General features: G+C 47.7%; 1 protein-coding gene across 1 annotated transcript in view; it reads left to right on the top strand.

Annotated features, from left to right (window-relative positions):
* Nucleotides 1-17,452, top strand: part of LOC147724392 (carbonic anhydrase 13-like) — a 606,911-nt gene that overhangs the window by 309,077 nt on the left and 280,382 nt on the right. Inside the window, exon 4 of the mRNA XM_086918033.1 lies at nt 12,429-12,524. Within this exon, the coding sequence (XP_086774159.1) occupies nt 12,429-12,524 (96 nt within the window). The remainder of the gene's footprint in view (nt 1-12,428; nt 12,525-17,452) is intronic.

Consider the following 17,452-nt stretch of genomic DNA (forward strand, 5'->3'; position numbering starts at 1 on the left):
ACAACAGGTTGAGCCAATTATCCCAGATCTTTTCAAACATTTCAGGACATCCCCTTGCCTCAAAGAGAGGTTCTTCCTGGGCCGTGCATCAATCCACCCCTCTTCGCCATTTCCGTACAGTAGGGGGTTTGGCCTGAGACCAGGCCGCCGCAATGTCTCGCTTGGCCACCGCAACCGCAGTGCCCAGCAAACATTTATCGGCTCGAGAGCCATCCAGTCCATCGAACACTCATAGGAGGAGACGCAATGGGTCGTGGGGAACCGCCCACCTCAGGGCAGTGTAAGCTCTGATTCCATACCCGCCCAGAAGGAATCATGGGCAGGGTACTGCCAGACCATATCGTAAAAATCGGCTGGGGCATGGTCGCACGGCACACAGGCTGGGGAGGAGCGCAGCCTAGCCCTATACAGACATGCAGGAGTAAGATATGCTGTGTGGAGCTAGTAGAGTTGGATAAGGCGTTACTTGGAGGAGGTTGTCAAAGTTTTGGAAGCCATGAGAGCATCCCGCCAGTCTGCTTCCTCCAGGGGGCCAAGCCATTCCTCCCAGCGAGCACGCAGTGAATCCAGGGTTGCAGGGACATTGTTCACCAGGGAGCGATAGATCTGTGACACCCCTCCTCTGCCTAAATTCCCCATCATAACCTGGGCCTCCAAGGGGTTGAATTCGGGAAGGGAGGTGGCCGATGGATGTGTTCAGTGAGAGCGTGGCTAAGATGCAAATATTTGTAAAATTGATTGGTGTGAAGGGAGTGGCGCTGCTGCAAGTCTGAAAAGGCTATAATTTGATCTCACACCCAGATATCTCCATGGAGCGAAATCCCTATTTGATCCCACTGCGGAAAGCCCTGCAGGGTCGAAGTCTAGCGTAGCCAGGTACCATGCCACAAGGGTGTGTGTTGTGTGACCTTCCCATCCATCTTGTGTAATGCAAGGCAGAGCGTCAAGCCAGTAAGACTGCCCTAGTGACAGGGGTGAGGATTTCTGGTATGGGGGCCCCGTACAAGTAGGCCTGGAGCTGCGGAAAGTCCAAAGTCCTGAGTTCAACCCAGTACGCCGGATCGGACCAGCCGCCAGTGAACCAGTCATGGATAACAATGAGTCTAGTGGCCAAATAATAAAGGTGGAGATTAGTCATGCCCATGCCACTGTCATAGGGGGGTGTCCGACAGTGGGCCAGGGCCATACATGGCCTCCCACCCTTCCACAAGAACCGAGTGAGCAGACCCTCAATTTCGCGGAACCAACTCCCCGGAAGATGAAAGGTTATGTTTTGTAGAATATATAAAAAATGGGGGACAATCATCATTTTAAAAAGCACACCTCTGCCAAAAGGGTTAAGCGGGAGGGATTGCCAACGTTTGAGGTCTGCCTTAGCTTTGATGAAAGGGGTGTAAGGTTGAGGGCCCATTCAAGCTCCGTAAGTAAGGTCACCCAAATTCCCAAGTATTTGAATGACTGCCTGCGCAAAGGGATGGTCGAATGCCAATCGAAGCAGGCCCGCGATGGATGGAGGGGGACTAGGGTGGACTTCGCTGGGTTGAGCCATAAGCCTGAGACCTTCTCAAAGGCATGGCGGGTTTCCAAGCAACGTGGGCCGGAGCTCTCAGTTTTGGCTAGGAAAGGGAGGACATCGTCCACGTATAGGACGATTTTATCTATGTGGTGAGGATCCCGGATGTGGGGATCATTGCGTATGAGACAGGCCAAGGGTTCCATCGCCAGTGTGAATAAGAGCGGGGAGTGGGGGCAACCCTGACAGGTGCCTCTACGGATGGGAAATGCCTCTGAGAAGGCACCGTTGATCAGGACCCTTGCTTTGGGGTAGGAATACAGGACTCAGATGAGACACCTAAATGAGGGGCCGAATACCATCAGAGGGAGCACAGCCTTTAAGTACATCCAGTCAACTGTGTCAAAGGCCTTTTCAAAGTCAATGAAGAGCAGGGCCAGATACAGGGTGAGCTGGTGACGGTGTGCGAGGGCAAGATGGAGGCGAAGTATGGAATGCCGGGTACCGGGGGCAGACATAAAGCCACATTGGTCCTGGTGGACAAAATCGTGCAGGAGGGGGCGGAGGCGTGGGCCAAGGCAGTGGCAAAGATTTTCATCTCAGTATTGATGAGGGAGATTGGGTTGTAGTCAGGGCAGTAGAGAGAGGGTGGTTGGGTCTTAGGAATAACCACGATAGTGGCCACATCGGTCTCCGTGGAGAAAGATCCCATCTTTACCTAACGTTGGAAGAAGTCAACCATTTGGGGGACAAGTAAGTCGCGGTAGGCCACATAATATTCCTGCGGGAAGCCGTCTGGCCCAGGCGTCTTACCGAAGTGCAATAGGGAGCTGAATTGGCTTTTTAAGGAGGGGAAGGACCATAGCATGTTTCCATCCACGCGGACCTGTCCTGTCCATTAAAGAGGCATTTAGAAGCTCCATTTTCATTACTAAAATGGAGGGATCCAGCCACCCTAGATCTATTGGAGGTCCAGATTTAGTATTCAAAAGAAGGCAATTAAAGAAGGAAAAGTCCATGGGAGCCCAGGTAGACAGTTTGAGAGGGGATCTAGGATTGTTTTGAGAATCAGAATATTACAGGAGCCTCACTGGTATTGGATGATTCTTCTACTTCTGACCTAATATCAGGTTTGTTTTTTCTTTGATATCTCATGTGTATGTTATCAGTTTTATCAATGAAAAAGAGAGCCAGTTCTTCGCATTGACTATGAGTAAGAACAGGAGTCTTTGTCAGTTTTTCGGTTATTAACATGAACACGAAATGTAAAGTAGTTTTATCCACTGCAAGAAGCAGAGAGGGAGTCCCGTGCGCTGCAAAGTCGCAAACATATATCCCCATTTGACTGAATCAAAGGACTTAGTCGCATCGAATAGGACTGTCGCTGCCTCAAGGATGGGGTTCAACTGATGAAGCTGCGTAAATATAGTGCAGAAGTTATGTGTTGTGGAGTCTCTGTATGAAACCCACCTGATCCAGCAGCACAAGGCTAGAGAGAAGAGGCTGCAGATGGGCAGCTATTTCCTTAGCTAATATCTTTACATCTGCATTAATAAGAGATTGGGGAGTGTTAGATTTGGGGGTCTCTAGTGGGCACAGGTAGGTACTTGTGACAAATAGGGACCCTTGCCTCTAGTCAGGGTAAGGGGGCACACTCCTAAAATAACTCCTGCTCACCCCCTTGGTAGCTTGGCACGAGCAGACAGGCTTATCTCAGAGGCAGTGTGTAAAGCATTTGTGAACACATACAGTAATCAAGTGACAACACTACAGATGGACACCACACAGGCTTTATATAAAAAATAAGTATTCTTTATATAGACTTATCACAAGACCACAAACAACAAAAATCCACATTACTGTACTTAAAATGGTAGCTTTAGCTTAGTTCTCTTTAGTTCTTAAAATGCGACACTTTGAGTCAATGTACCTTAATATGCGACACGCAGGGCAACGAAAGAGTTGCAAGATGGAAAAGCGGCAAAGATAAGGTGCAAAGAAATAAAGACGGCAAGTTCTTCCTGATGCGGCACACTTCTCCGATGTTGCGAGAAGTCTCGGCTCGATGCGTCAGCTGCAGCGGCGACACCCTTGTTCAGTGATGCAACGACAGCGGCTTTGGTGGCGTCACTCTTCTCCGAGGATGCAAGACGCTTCCGCTCGATGCGACAACTGCAGCGGCGACACCCTTGTTCAGTGATGGGATGGCAGCACGCTTCTCCGTGGATGCGAGGCGCTTCTTGTGAAGCGGTGCAATGCGACAGCTACAGCGGCGACATCCTTACTCAGTGATGCGATGGCAGCGGCTGCGATTGCGACACGCTTCTTCCTCGTTTGCGAGACGCTTCTCTTGATGCTGTTCCATGCATCAGCTACGACAGTGTCATCCACGATGTGACGGCAGCGGCTGCGACGGTGACACCCTTGTTCGGGGTTGCGGGACGTTTCTTGAGATGCGGTGCAATGCATCAGCTACAGTGGCGACATCCACGATGCGCCAGCAGTGGCTGCGACAGCGACACGCTTCTTCGGGTTTAAGGGACGTTTCTTGAGATGCGGTGCAATGCGTCAGCTACAGCGGCGACACCCTTGTTCAATGATGCGACGGCGATACGCTTCTTTCTCTTGAGTCGTGCTTCCAGCTCCTTGCGGCACGCAGTCCCTCAGAAGGCCCACAACAGCAGCAGGCACTTCCAAAGAACTCTGGGGAGCTGGGGGTTGAAGTCTGTTGTCCCTGAGACTTCAGCAGGAGGCAAGCTCTTCTCTCAAGCCCTTGGAGATCCTTCACAAGTTGAAATAAATCATACAAAAGTCCTTTCTCCTTTCTTTGGCAGTCAGGCAACCACTGCAGGCCAATCCCCAAGCAGCACTTCAGCTTAGGGATAGTCTCTCCTCAGTTTCCTCAGGTTCCTCTCCTCAGCAAAGGTTTTATCTTGTTGACCAAAAGTGATCTCATTTCTTGGGATCAGGGTCCCAATACTTATACCCCAAAATAATGTGTCCTCTGAGGGCAGAGGGGCCTTTGCCCAGTCCAAACCAGTTCTGGAGCACTCTGTTGACATGACTACTTTCTTCCTTTCACAGTGCAAGGCAGAAACATCAGGTGCCCCACAGGAGGTGGAGCCAGCATTGTGGAGGGAAGGCAAAGCTCTGGAGCACTCTGTTGACATGACTCCTTCTCTCCTTTCACAGTGCAGGGCAGAGACATCAGACGCACCACAGGAGGTGGAGCCAGCATTGTAGAGGGAAGGCACAGCCCTATTCAGGTCCCAGGTGCAACTCCTCCCTCCCATCTAGATGCAGATCTCTCTATTCACCACTGGGTTGACTCACCATGTCTCTTGGAATCCCCCAGCCCTGTCAATCAAACTCTAGACAAGAAATACACAACCTAGCAGAGGCAGGCTTGGATAGTTACACAAGAAAATACCTGTTTTCTAAAAGTGGTATTTTCAAGCACAGAATGTTAAAATCAACTTCACTAAAAGATGTATTTTATCATTCTGAGTTCAGGCATACTAAACTCGAATTTTTTACCATGTTCCCTGAGTCAGTTAGGATTATAAGATGTAATAATCTAACTGCCCATTCTGGCCCATGGAGAACAGGCAGCCTTGCAATAGTGAAACACAAAAATGGCTGTAATTCACTACTAGGACATGCCATACACACCAGGGCATGTCCTACCTTATACTTACAATGCACCCTGCCCTTGGGCCTACCATATGGGTGTCTGATATAAAGAAAATGGAAGGTTTAGGGACTGGCAAGTGGGTGCACTTGCTCAGTGAGCATGGCAATACCAGACCCACACAGGTTCTGCAATGGCAGGTCTTAGACACACTTTTACAGGCTGCTTCTGTGGGTGGCACAATCAGTGCTGCAAGCCCGCTAGCAGCATTTGGTTTACAAGCCCTGGGCACTCTCAGTGCACTGTACTAGGCTCTAACCAGTAAAGCAAATCAGCCAATCATGGAATCACTAATTCCTACATCAATTTACAATAGGAAGATCATATGCACTTTAGCACTGATCAGCAGTGGTAAAGTGCCCAGAGTCATAAAACCAACATAAACAGGTCAGATAAAATACAGGAGGGAGGCAAAAAGTTCATGGATGACCCTGCAAAAAGGGCCAAGTCCAACAGGGAGGGTATGACACACAACATTTCTGTCCCTTGTCAGTCTTCAATAGGGCTATTGGCATGCTTCTATATATAAGGCATGGAAATGAGGAGCAAGAATGGAGGCAAACTCCTTAATAACATTTTCTGGTGAGACCATCAAGCCCGGGTGCTTCACAATTGGTGAGCACAGCTATAGCTGTTTTTAATAATAATAATAATAATAAACCATTTATTGAACGCCTGGTTACACAGAAGACAGTGTGTCCCCGCGCTAATTGCTGCTAAGATTTCAAAAGGCAGGTGATAGTAGAGCCATTGGAAGGAAGAATTACTTAATGGGAAACAGGAATGTCTTAAGTTTACCCCGGAATCTAGTTTCCGAAGGTTCCATGCGAAGATGTAACGGGAGTTCGTTCCACTGTTTAGAGGCCAAGTATCTAAATGAGCGGCCACCCATCCTGGCCCTCTTGACTCGAGGAAGTTTGAACAACATTGTGCCGGAAGATCTTAAATTCCGGGTGGGACGATGTATACTGGGGAGATTCTGAAGATAGTTCGGGCCTTTACCTTGTGCGATACGATGTGCAAAACAAAGGACTTTAAATTTGATCCGCTCCCTGACAGGGAGCCAATGAAGCTTTGCCAGCGCGGTCTTCCCAGAGGCTCTGCGAGGAAGCCCAAGCACAAGTCGTGCAGCAGCGTTCTGGACACACTGAAGTTGGTGGAGTCCTTTCACACTCAAGCCTGCTAGCAGGGCATTTCCATAATCAAGGTGGGGGGTCACCAAGGCATGGACAATAGTCTGTCTGGCCCCTATGGGGAGGAGATCCAGAACCTTACGAAGGACCCTTAGTACGCTGAGACATCTACCTGTCACCTTGTTAACGTGTGACTTGGAGGAAAGGTCCGAGTCAAGCATCACGCCAAGATTTCTTACCGAATCCACAGGAGTGGGCGGGCTACCCAGATCGGTAGGCCACCACCTATGAGACCAGGCAGATACTCCTTTCCCCACCACTAGCAGTTCTGTTTTTTCGCCATTAAGGCACAGGCAGTTATTATTCATCCATGATGCCACTGATGACAAACAGTTGGAAAAATTAGTGGCATCATCACTGTGGTCGGGCGTGAGCTTGAGTATTAGTTGGGTGTCATCAGCGTAACTAACAATGGCCACCCGAATGCCTCCACCACGTGAGCCAGGGGTTCCATATAGATGTTGAACAAAGTAGGGCTCAAACTTGAGCCCTGAGGAACCCCGTGGCTCACCTTCCTAATGGATGACCTGAAGGGTGGCAATGAATTTGGAAGCTCCTATTGACCAGAAAGGAACGTATCCACTCCAGTGCTGATCCTTCCACCCCCATCTCAGAGAGTCGGGACAGCAGCGTTGTGTGCAGCACGGTGTCAAACGCTGCGCTTAGATCTAATAACACCAACGCTGCTGTCTCACCCTCATCTACTAGCTTTCTAAGGCACTCGGTGGAATAGAGGACGGACGATTCCGTGGAGTAGCCAGGTCTAAATCCTGATTGGGAAGAATGGAGGAGGACTTCCTCCTCAAGATATGCCATAAGCTGCTTATTCACAACCTTCTCTACAACTTTGGAGCAGAAAGGTAGGAGGGAGATGGGGCGGAGATTTTGGAGTTGAGAGATATGGATGTTTGGTTTCTTTTTAACAGGGATCACCTGGGCAGTTTTCCACGCTTAAGGTACATAACATTCCCGAAAGGACAGTGTTACCATATGGCTAATATGGTCAATTAGCATACTTTCCATAACTTCTTTGCAACGTGCGGAGGGCATACGTCGCTGGGAGAGCCGGATTGTATGCTATTGATGATAACTAGTAAGTCATGTCTTTCAGGTGTTTTGAAGCATGTAAGATGGGATTTCCTGATGGACCCAGAACTGTCTCTCGTGCCTCTTTGGTGGCCTGAGGGATCGACACTGGGTTTAAAAGTGGCATGGATTTTATCGACTTTCTCTAGAAATAAATCCGCAACGGAGTCGCATATCTCATTAGAAAAAGTATCTTGAGCTTCCAGTCTAGTAGGGACCGTAAGCTCCGTATAAATAGCAAAAAGTTCTTTGGTGGGATTGTCTGCTAACTCAATCCTGTTTTTGAGATAAGTACTTTTCTCAGATCTTACAAGTTTTTGATATTTTTTTAATTCCAGTTTATAGAGAGCTTTGTGTTCTGGAGCATAGTTTTTTCTCCAGCTCCGTTCCATGGTTTTACATTTAGTTTTAGGCAATTTCAGTTTTTCTGAAAACCATGGTGCGGTTTTGGATTGCCTTGCCGGGGGTTTGGTAGTCCAGGGTGCTACTTTATCCAAGGCGTTGGACATCCACCTTTCAAAATTGCTCCATACCTCATGTAAGGTATCACCTAAGGGTAGGGGATGTTCTGATAGGGCATTTCCAAACGTTTCTGAGGTAAATTTCTTCCATTCCGTACGTTTCTGAGGAAGAGGTATCCTAGGTCTAGTTTCTAGGGGCACGCTCTTAAGGTCGAACGGGACGATGCTATGGTCCGACCAAGTTATTTCAATTGGGGGTAGGACTCTGATACCCTCCCAGTTGGCAAAAATAGGGTCCAGAAGATGGCCAAGTTGATGTGTGGGTGCTGTGGATAACAAATTAACCCCCAGGGGTTTCAGTGCCGTAAGCACAACTTGCGCCTCTCTACATTCTATATCATCGAAGTGGATGTTTAAATCACCCAGGATGAGAAACTTTTTATATCTTAGCACTGATTGAGTTGTTAGTTCCAGAAGTTGGTTCCCAAAGTGAGCAGTACTTCCTGGCGGGCGGTATATCAATAGTCCATTAATAATATTCTTAGGTCCAACTCTTATAGTAAAGAAACCACTCTCACTATTAAGTAGTGAGGTCTTAACTAGGGTGCATGCCAAATGTGATTTGTAGATAAGGGCTAACCCACCTCCACGTTGTTTTTCTCTATCCAGCCTAAGTAGACTGTATCCAGGGGGAATAGCTTCGAGAGCATCTGGAGATTAGGCATCATCCATCCATGCCTCTGTGAGAAACTTTGCTTCCGGACTTCTGTCTCTTAGCAACTCATAAATCTCAGTTTTGTGCTTAGCCATGGATCTACAGTTTAATAATATCATATTTAATTTAGTGTCTTCTATCACGCCCCTTTGCAGAGGCGGTAGAATTTGGTTACACACTTCGCAATAAGGGGGCAGTGAATCAGCCCGAAAAATATGATGGCAACTAGTAATCGGACTCTGGCGTAAGGAGAGCAGATCCTGTTAGAGTAGTAATAAGAAGTATTACAGTGTGTACCTGTAGGGTCAATAGGCGCGAAAGGACCAGGGAGACCCGCCCGCGCCCCGGTCGATCGCGGACGGGCGCAGACGGGCAGGACTCTGGCTTGACTCCGGCGTGAATCCGGCGCGCCCGTAGTACGCGTCCGCTGCGCGGAGTCATAGCCGTATGTTTTTATACCGGCGCCTCGAGCGCCAGAAGAGGAGATCCCTATCAAAGATGGCCGCCACAGAAATCTCGGCCCGAGCCCCCAGGGATGCCGACCTTGCAGTCAGCCGGTCGTTAAGGGTAAAGGCAAGCAAGTGAATCTGCCGCCACTAACTTAATTGTGCAAAAGGTGTATTTTAAAATTAAGCTGGCTGCTTCACCCTGAAATCGGTGACTAAATCAGCAGCGTTAGGGTAATGTCTTCGAGCGCCAAGCGCTAATGCCAGGGGTAGTTGCAAGGGGAGAAAGGACACAAGGGTAAAGAACACAGTGAAATTTAAGAACAGTTAAAATAAGTAACCACCCGGCTCACGCCTCAGGGGTCAAAACAGCAATCTCCTGAATGAGAGTGCGTCCTTTGTTTTTATACCGGCGCCTCGAGCGCCAGAAGAGGAGATCCCTATCAAAGATGGCCGCCACAGAAATCTCGGCCCGAGCCCCCAGGGATGCCGACCTTGCAGTCAGCCGGTCGTTAAGGGTAAAGGCAAGCAAGTGAATCTGCTGCCACTAACTTAATTGTGCAAAAGGTGTATTTTAAAATTAAGCTGGCTGCTTCACCCTGAAATTGGTGACTAAATCAGCAGCGTTAGGGTAATGTCTTCGAGCACCAAGCGCTAATGCCAGGGGTAGTTGCAAGGGGGGAAAGGACACAAGGGTAAAGAACACAGTGAAATTTAAGAACAGTTAAAATAAGTAACCACCCGGCTCATGCCTCAGGGGTCAAAAACATATTGTTATGATTTATAATGTACCCCAATATAGGTTTGGATAGTCACCTAACCTTTCACCTATATTTACCGTGCCATTGTACTACATAACCGGTTTGTGCTGACCTTTTACCTAGTTAGGTGCTGCATAAATGTTGCGTGGCTTTCTCCAAAAACCAGCCTCATTTATTATGCATGAGGATTCTCAGAATCACTGCAGGACTACCATCTTCTGCATCTTCGGTATAATAACTATGCATCAGGGTCATCCCTTTTGCCATCCATGGCCATCATGACACAGCAAGGTAGAACCCCTGGGGGTACCTTTTGAGTATATAAACACCATATCTTTGCTGCAGCAGGCAGAGAAGAAAACATTCCATGCTGTCACGTGGACTCAAGATGCTAAAGCTCCTGCACACAGAAATCCAGCTCACAGTGGTCCTGACATCCCAATCTAGTTGGGACCAGGAATTGTGAATGGAAGATCTGAATGTGCCCTCTCATTACATCATGAAGTTCCGTCATCACATGGGATGACGGAACCTCCTGCGGTCCACCATCCTATGCTCTTCCATCCAAGCCCGGAGCACCTTAGAAGATTTCTCACTATGCCAGTCCACTGTGGCGGGCCTATCTAAATTGGGGTCTATGTACGTGTTGAAATCACCTCCCCACAATATCTTGCCTGTTGCCGTCTTAAGGATTTGACTCCACAATTTCAAATACTATTCGGAATCCTCCATGTTTGGGCCATAAACACTGACCAAAATACCTGGGGTGCTACAGAGCATCCCTTGTACAATGACATAACGTTCCTGCTCACCAGTCTCGATTGACATAATATGTGAGGGAACACTGTTACTAACTAGAATCATTACTGTCCTAGGGTAGGAAGAGGCAATTCTGTGTGCGACCCAATGGGCGCCCTTCGTACACTCAGTCTGACTGGTCAAATGATTGGAAGAGTGCAACATGTAATACCATGGCTATCTAGGTAGATCAACACAAATTGCCAGGCCAGGCCCTCCCTGGACCGTAATAAGCATCCTGGGACCGGTTTCGGGGTATCACCCCTCTTCAGCCAGGCTGGCTTGACTCCTGTGATATGGTGAGCACAGGACTGTCAGGACTGTCCGGGACTATGTCAGGAACACAGTCAGAGACTTGAAAAAGGGCTTGGGACTGGGTAGAAAACGTACTGTGCACAGAAAGAGTAGTACAGTTCTGCCCAGGATCACACAGGGAGCGAGAGGAGAAAAGGGATCCAAAGGGGAAGCCTGTATAAGTGAACAAGATGGGTAAGACTCAGAAAGGGCAGGCACTCATGAGGCGTTTTAGCATTCAGAAAAACTACACCCATGACTAATGTCCAAGACATATATATGAAACAACATTAACAGTAAAGGGGATTGTGAGGTAAAGCACTCAGGAGCTCAACATGGTAAGACTGAAGCTCAGTAAGTTTCTCACCCACAATTGCTGTTACAGATACTGACTGCAAATACCCACATATAGGATATGCATGCAAAGGCAGGGTCTGTGGAGCTTATACCTATGGTGATGTTATAAATGTAACTCAAAGACAATACTCGCAGTGAACAAGAAACACCACCTAGGTAGTCAGCTTTTCCCAAGGATCCTTGCGATCAAACAGGAACACGCAAGGCAGTAACAACAAAGGGGTAGAACTAAATACAAGCACAATAGACAAGGAGGTAGCAAGGAGAAGTGCCAAATAGGAAAGGAAAGAAATCACAGGGCACACTTGGCGGCAGAAAGCAGGTAACAAACATATAAGGTATTAAAAGCAAGACAGCAGAATAGAAAGACAGCAAACTAGAACTGGAACAAGGAAATGGGAAGAAAGCCAGGGACTGAAAAGGGAAATACAGAAGGGCAGGCTACAAGGGTATACTAGAATAGTGCAAGTTAAGGAATCAAGAAAACAGAGTACCATAGAAGGCAGTGCTGGGGCAGGAACAAGAATTGAGCTAAGGCTCAGGAGTCAAGGTAGCACGGCAGGCAGTGCTGGTTCAGGAACAGGGAATTACTAAAGCTTCAGGAGTCAAGGTAGCACTGCAGGCAGTGCTAGTTCAGAAACAGGGAAATTACTAAAGCTTCAGGAGTCAAAGTAGCACTGCAGGCAGTGCTGGTTCAGGGAAACAGGAAATAGCTACAGCTCATGCCTATGCCCCCATATTAATATTTAGAAGTCATTGACGGATCCATGGATTCGTTGGACCCCGTTTTAGCGCATTTATGTGCCCTTGGAAGTTTTACTAATTTGTGTATTCCCTCTTCACGAGATCTGAAATCCTGAAACTCATAAAATGAGCTTTTTGAAGAAAAAAAAATCTGAACTTTTTTGCTATGTTCTGTAATACACACGAGAACTGCTTCTCTTGCCACCCCCACTTTGCAAGATTTGCTTATTAGAGGAAATATTCATTATTCCAACACCGTGAATTATAAAAAAAAACCTGGCCACTATGACATAATAACAAGGCTAGTCAAGTTCTGAGATAGTTCAGTGAATACGTTGTTTTACATGACTGTGTTTATTTTTTTTCCAGCTGCACTTGCTTCACTGGAATTCAGAAAAATATTCAGATTTTGTTGAAGCTGCTTATCAACCCGATGGACTAGCTGTGATAGCTTGCCTTCTGGAGGTAAAATATTTTGATCTTCACCTTTAGGATTTGGCACCATTTGTTGCATTTCCTTTTAACTGCATGATCTTTGATCAGTGACTGAGTTATAGTTAGGAAAACCAAAGGAAATGATGGACGGAGCGTTGACAATACAAGCACTCACCCCCAGTCAACTGATCTGGGTTTAATCCATCACCGTTCTTTAGCCCACTCTGCCACCCCAGTTCAGACATGGCCATATGCAAATCAGTCTGACCCTGTGCCTCATGGGAACAGTCCAGCCCGAACTGCCGAGCCATGCCTTCCATGGACCGGAAACAAGCTACTGAGGACCGGTTTCTGGCATTTCTGCCGCCTTTAGCCCGGCTTGCTTGAATCCAGTGTCAAAGTGAGCAAGGGACTCACTTCTGAGCATACCCTGCCAACTTATGGCGAACAAAGAAAAACCAAAGGAAATGATGGACGGAGCGTTGACAATACAAGCACTCACCCCCAGTCAACTGATCTGGGTTTAATCCATCACCGTTCTTTAGCCAACTCTGCCACCCCAGTTCAGACATGGCCATATGCAAATCAGTCTGACCATGTGCCTCATGGGAACAGTCCAGCCTGAACTGCCAAGCTCTGCCTTCCCTGGACCGGAAACAAGCTACCGAGGACCAGTTTCTGGCATTTCAGCCGTATTCAGCCCGGCTTGCTTGAATCCAGTGGCAAAGTGAGCAAGGGACTCACGTCAGAGCATACCCTGCCAACTTATGGCGAACAAAGAAAAACCAAAGGAAATGATGGACGGAGCGTTGACAATACAAGCACTCACCCCCAGTCAACTGATCTGGGTTTAATCCATCACCGTTCTGTAGCCCACTCTGCCACCCCAGTTCAGACATGGCCATATGCAAATCAGTCTGACCCTGTGCCTCATGGGAACAGTCCAGCCCGGACTGCCAAGCCATGCCTTCCTTGGACCGGAAACAAGCTACCGAGGACCGTTTTCTGGTATTTCAGCCGTCTTCAGCCCGGCTTGCTTGAATCCAGTGGCAAAGTGAGCAAGGGACTCACGTCTGAGCATACCATGCCAACTTATGGCGAACAAAGAAAAACCAAAGGAAGTGATGGACGGAGCGTTGACAATACAAGCACTCACCCCCAGTCAACTGATGTGGGTTTAATCCATCACAGTTCTTTAGCCCACTCTGCCACCCCAGTTTAGACATGGCCATATGCAAATCAGTCTGACCCTGTGCCTCATGGGAACAGTCCAGCCCGAACTGCCAAGCCATGTCTTCCCTGGACCGGAAACAAGCATCCTGGGACCGGTTTTGAATTCATAATCCTCATCAGCCAGCCTATCTTGAATCCAGTGGCCAAGTGAGCAAGGGACTCACGTCTGAGCATACCCTGCCAACTTAGGGCGAACAAAGCGAAACAAAAGGGGATGATGGACGGAGCGTTTGAGCAAATCAAACACTCACCCCCAGTCAACTTATCTGGGTTTAATCCATCACCATTCTTTAGCTCACTCAGCCACCCCAGTTCAGACATGGCCATATGCAAATCAGTCTGATCCTGTGCCCCATGGGAACAGTCCAGCTGTCTGAACTGGAGTGGCAGAGTGGGCTAAAGAACGGTGATGGATTGAACCCAGATCAGTTGACTGGGAGTGAGTGCTTGTATTGTCAACGTTCCGTCCATCATTTCCTTTGGTTTTTCTTTGTTCGCCATAAGTTGGCAGGGTATGCTCAGACGTGAGTCCCTTGCTCACTTTGCCACTGGATTCAAGCAAGCCGGGCTGAAGACAGAAGAAATGCCAGATACCGGTCCTCGGTAGCTTGTTTCCGGTCCAGGGAAGACATGGCTTGGCAGTTCGGGCTGGACTGTTCCCATGAGGCACAGGGTCAGACTGATTTGCATATGGCCATGTCTGAACTGGGGTAGCTGAGTGAGCTAAAGAATGGTGATGGATTAAACCCAGATCAGTTGACTGGGGGTGAGTGTTTGATTTGCTCAAACGCTCCGTCCATCATCCCCTTTTGTTTCGCTTTGAGTTATAGTTATCCATGATTAGAATATGGAAGAAATCCTAAGTCTTTTTAAGGGGTTTGTACTGCTCGCAAGGTCCAGAGGCCAAGTAAACATTTGATGAATTTAGCCATGTGGTGATTTTGCTGTTTATTTTAGTATTTAATCACTCACAATAGAATAAAATGTAGCGTCTAGAAGAGAATTTTCTAAAATTTTATTTATGGGTTATCCAGTCCAGCTTAATTTAAAAAGTGATCTCCTCCTTTGTGACTTCAGCCTTTTCATCGGAAGTTATCACTTGACTAAAGTAGTTACTTCTGTAGTAATGCTGGAATCTGCTGATGAGGTGTGCGTGTCTTTTCCTGTGTCTGTCTGGGTGCCTTTAGATATCACCAGCCACCATTCAAGCACAGATTTTACTATTGCTGTGTGAGGTGACGCCCTGTAAAAAGGAGCTTTCTTACGCAGGAGTAGTTGACTATTTATTTCAGTCTAACAGCACGTTTTTGTTTGGTATGAACAGTCTAGCTTTCTACCATTTTTTTTTACAAATTTTGCCACTCATATCTACAGGAAATGTGTGCAAAATACCCAATTACTATAGTATCTGCACAACGTGACACTCACTCCTGTCCCACTTCCATCACCCGTCCGCCCTTGCTGTGCCCAAGAACTGTCAGAATCAGGTTATGTTGTCCAAAGGCGCAGATTTTATTCTCATAAAATCAGCAGATAATTTACCACAAACCACTACGAGTGAAAGTATCCTACATGGATATATATATGATTATTCAGGGCATCAACGCATTACACAGTAGTGACATCCACATGTAAAAGGCATTAAGGAAATTAGGCTCCACATTACACTAAAACTTTAACCGGGCCATACAATTGAACTTGGCTGTCTCGGCCCATTGTGCCAGCAGGCCCCAACGTGCTACAGCAAACAATTGCACTACTTGAAATCCAGGGCACCGCTTACCACCCGGCCCACCTGAACACAGGCAGCCTCCCCAAGATTCTACTCAGTCCATACGTTACGGGTTAGGGCAGAAGAGTCGAGCACCATCAGCAGGTCAATCCCCCCTCCCCGCATACCCTGCACACACTTCATTCCTACCCCCTCCTGGGATCCATCCAGCCGCTGAACCTCCCTTGTTGTGCATGCCCGTTTGTTATTAACTGTCAGCGCTCTGCCAGCGCTATATCTTTCTCTTCTGCCCGGTGGGTGGGTGGTTGACGATGCTCCTACGGCTTCCATTGGGTCTGAGAGGACAAAGAGGATGAGACTCCTGGGAAGCTGCCTTAAATAACCTCCTAAGTTTCGGCTCTCTTTCCTCCCCACTCCCCAGTGACATCACCAGCCCCCTTCTCATCCAGCCCCTCTTCTCAGCCCCGGAGGAGGCTCGGTCCTGTGGTTCTACTAAGGGCACCCCTCCCCTAGGCGTGGGGGGCTCCTGTTCATAGTATGCGCACAACGTGACACTCAGTCATGTCCCACTCCATCACCTGTCCACTCTTGCTGTGCCCAAGAACCGTCAAAATCAGGTTATGTTGTCCAAGGCGTGAATTCTATTCTCATCAAATCGCCAGGTAATTCATCACAAACCACTACAAGAGTAAAGGTATCCTACATGGGTATATATATATGATTATTCAGGGCATCAAGGCATCACACAGAAGCGACATCCACATGTAAAAGGCAGTAAAGAAATTAGACTCGACATTGCACTAAAACTTTAACTGGGCCATACATTTGAACTAGGCCTTCTCGGCCCCCCAAAGACCCACTCTGCTGCACACATTGTGCCAGCATGCCCCAACGTGCTACAGCAAACAATTGCACTACTTGAAATCAAGAGCACCGCTTACCGCACCGGCCCACCGGGGCACCTGAACGCAGGCAGCCTCCCTAAGATTCTACTCACTCAATACGTTGCGGGTTAGGGCAGAAGAGTCAATGACCACCAGCAGGTAAGTCCCCCCTCCCCGCCTACCATGCGCACACTTCAATCCTACCCCCTCATGGGGTCCATCCATTGTTGTGCATGCCCATTTGTTGTTAATTGTCAGTGCTCCGCCACAAGGTGAGAAGCTCCCTGACGCACTCGCCATCCCCCTCAACACTGACTGTGCTCCACAATAGCTCCCAATATAGTCTGTATAAAGATCTGTATCCCTTTTGTGGACAGACAAACTCCATTGTGATGGAACAACTCTCTTTTGTCGGGATGGAGCAATATGTGCCTAATTATACCCATTGAGGAACCCGCTAAGATTCCTGTAATCGAATGGTTCAAATTCTTTACTGAATTATTCATAGCCTTTATGGGAGCCCCCCAGCCCATCCCGCATGCGGTATTACCTCCGACCACAATATTGACGTTGTCGGTAAGTATTGAACTTTGTTCTTTCATCTTCAGTTGGATTTGGTAATACTTTAGACTGTCGGTAGGTACATTCTTTTAGTAATGGCTGGGAAAGAGTAGAAAGGTCTATTTAGAGTCTGTGCTACTTGTTCAAAGAAGAGGCTCTACACGGATGACCCTCATGCAGACTGTATTTACTGTCTATTCTCTGATCACCAGGCCAAGGATTGCAAGGTATGTAAGACTCTGAGAGATCATGAGGGACGCCTTTTGATATTGCTTCAGAAGCTATAGGCCAGAAAGGAGGTTATGTCTAGTGACAGCGATGAGGGATCCTCCTCTACATCTAGGAGATCTCAAAAAAGAAGAAAATCTCCTCATACTCATTCCTCAGAGGAACGTCCTGGGAAGGCCCTCAAAAAGACCACTCATATGTCTTCTGGGAGCAGTCCTTCAAAATCTCCTCAACCTAAGTAAAAGGAGAGTAAAGGACACACTTCTAGGTAAAATTTGTCAAAGAAATCTACTTCTGAGCCATCAAAGTCACCTCCTCAG

This window comes from Lissotriton vulgaris, chromosome 4_1 (assembly GCF_964263255.1).
Source record: "Lissotriton vulgaris chromosome 4_1, aLisVul1.2, whole genome shotgun sequence".
Lineage (NCBI taxonomy): Eukaryota > Metazoa > Chordata > Amphibia > Caudata > Salamandridae > Lissotriton > Lissotriton vulgaris.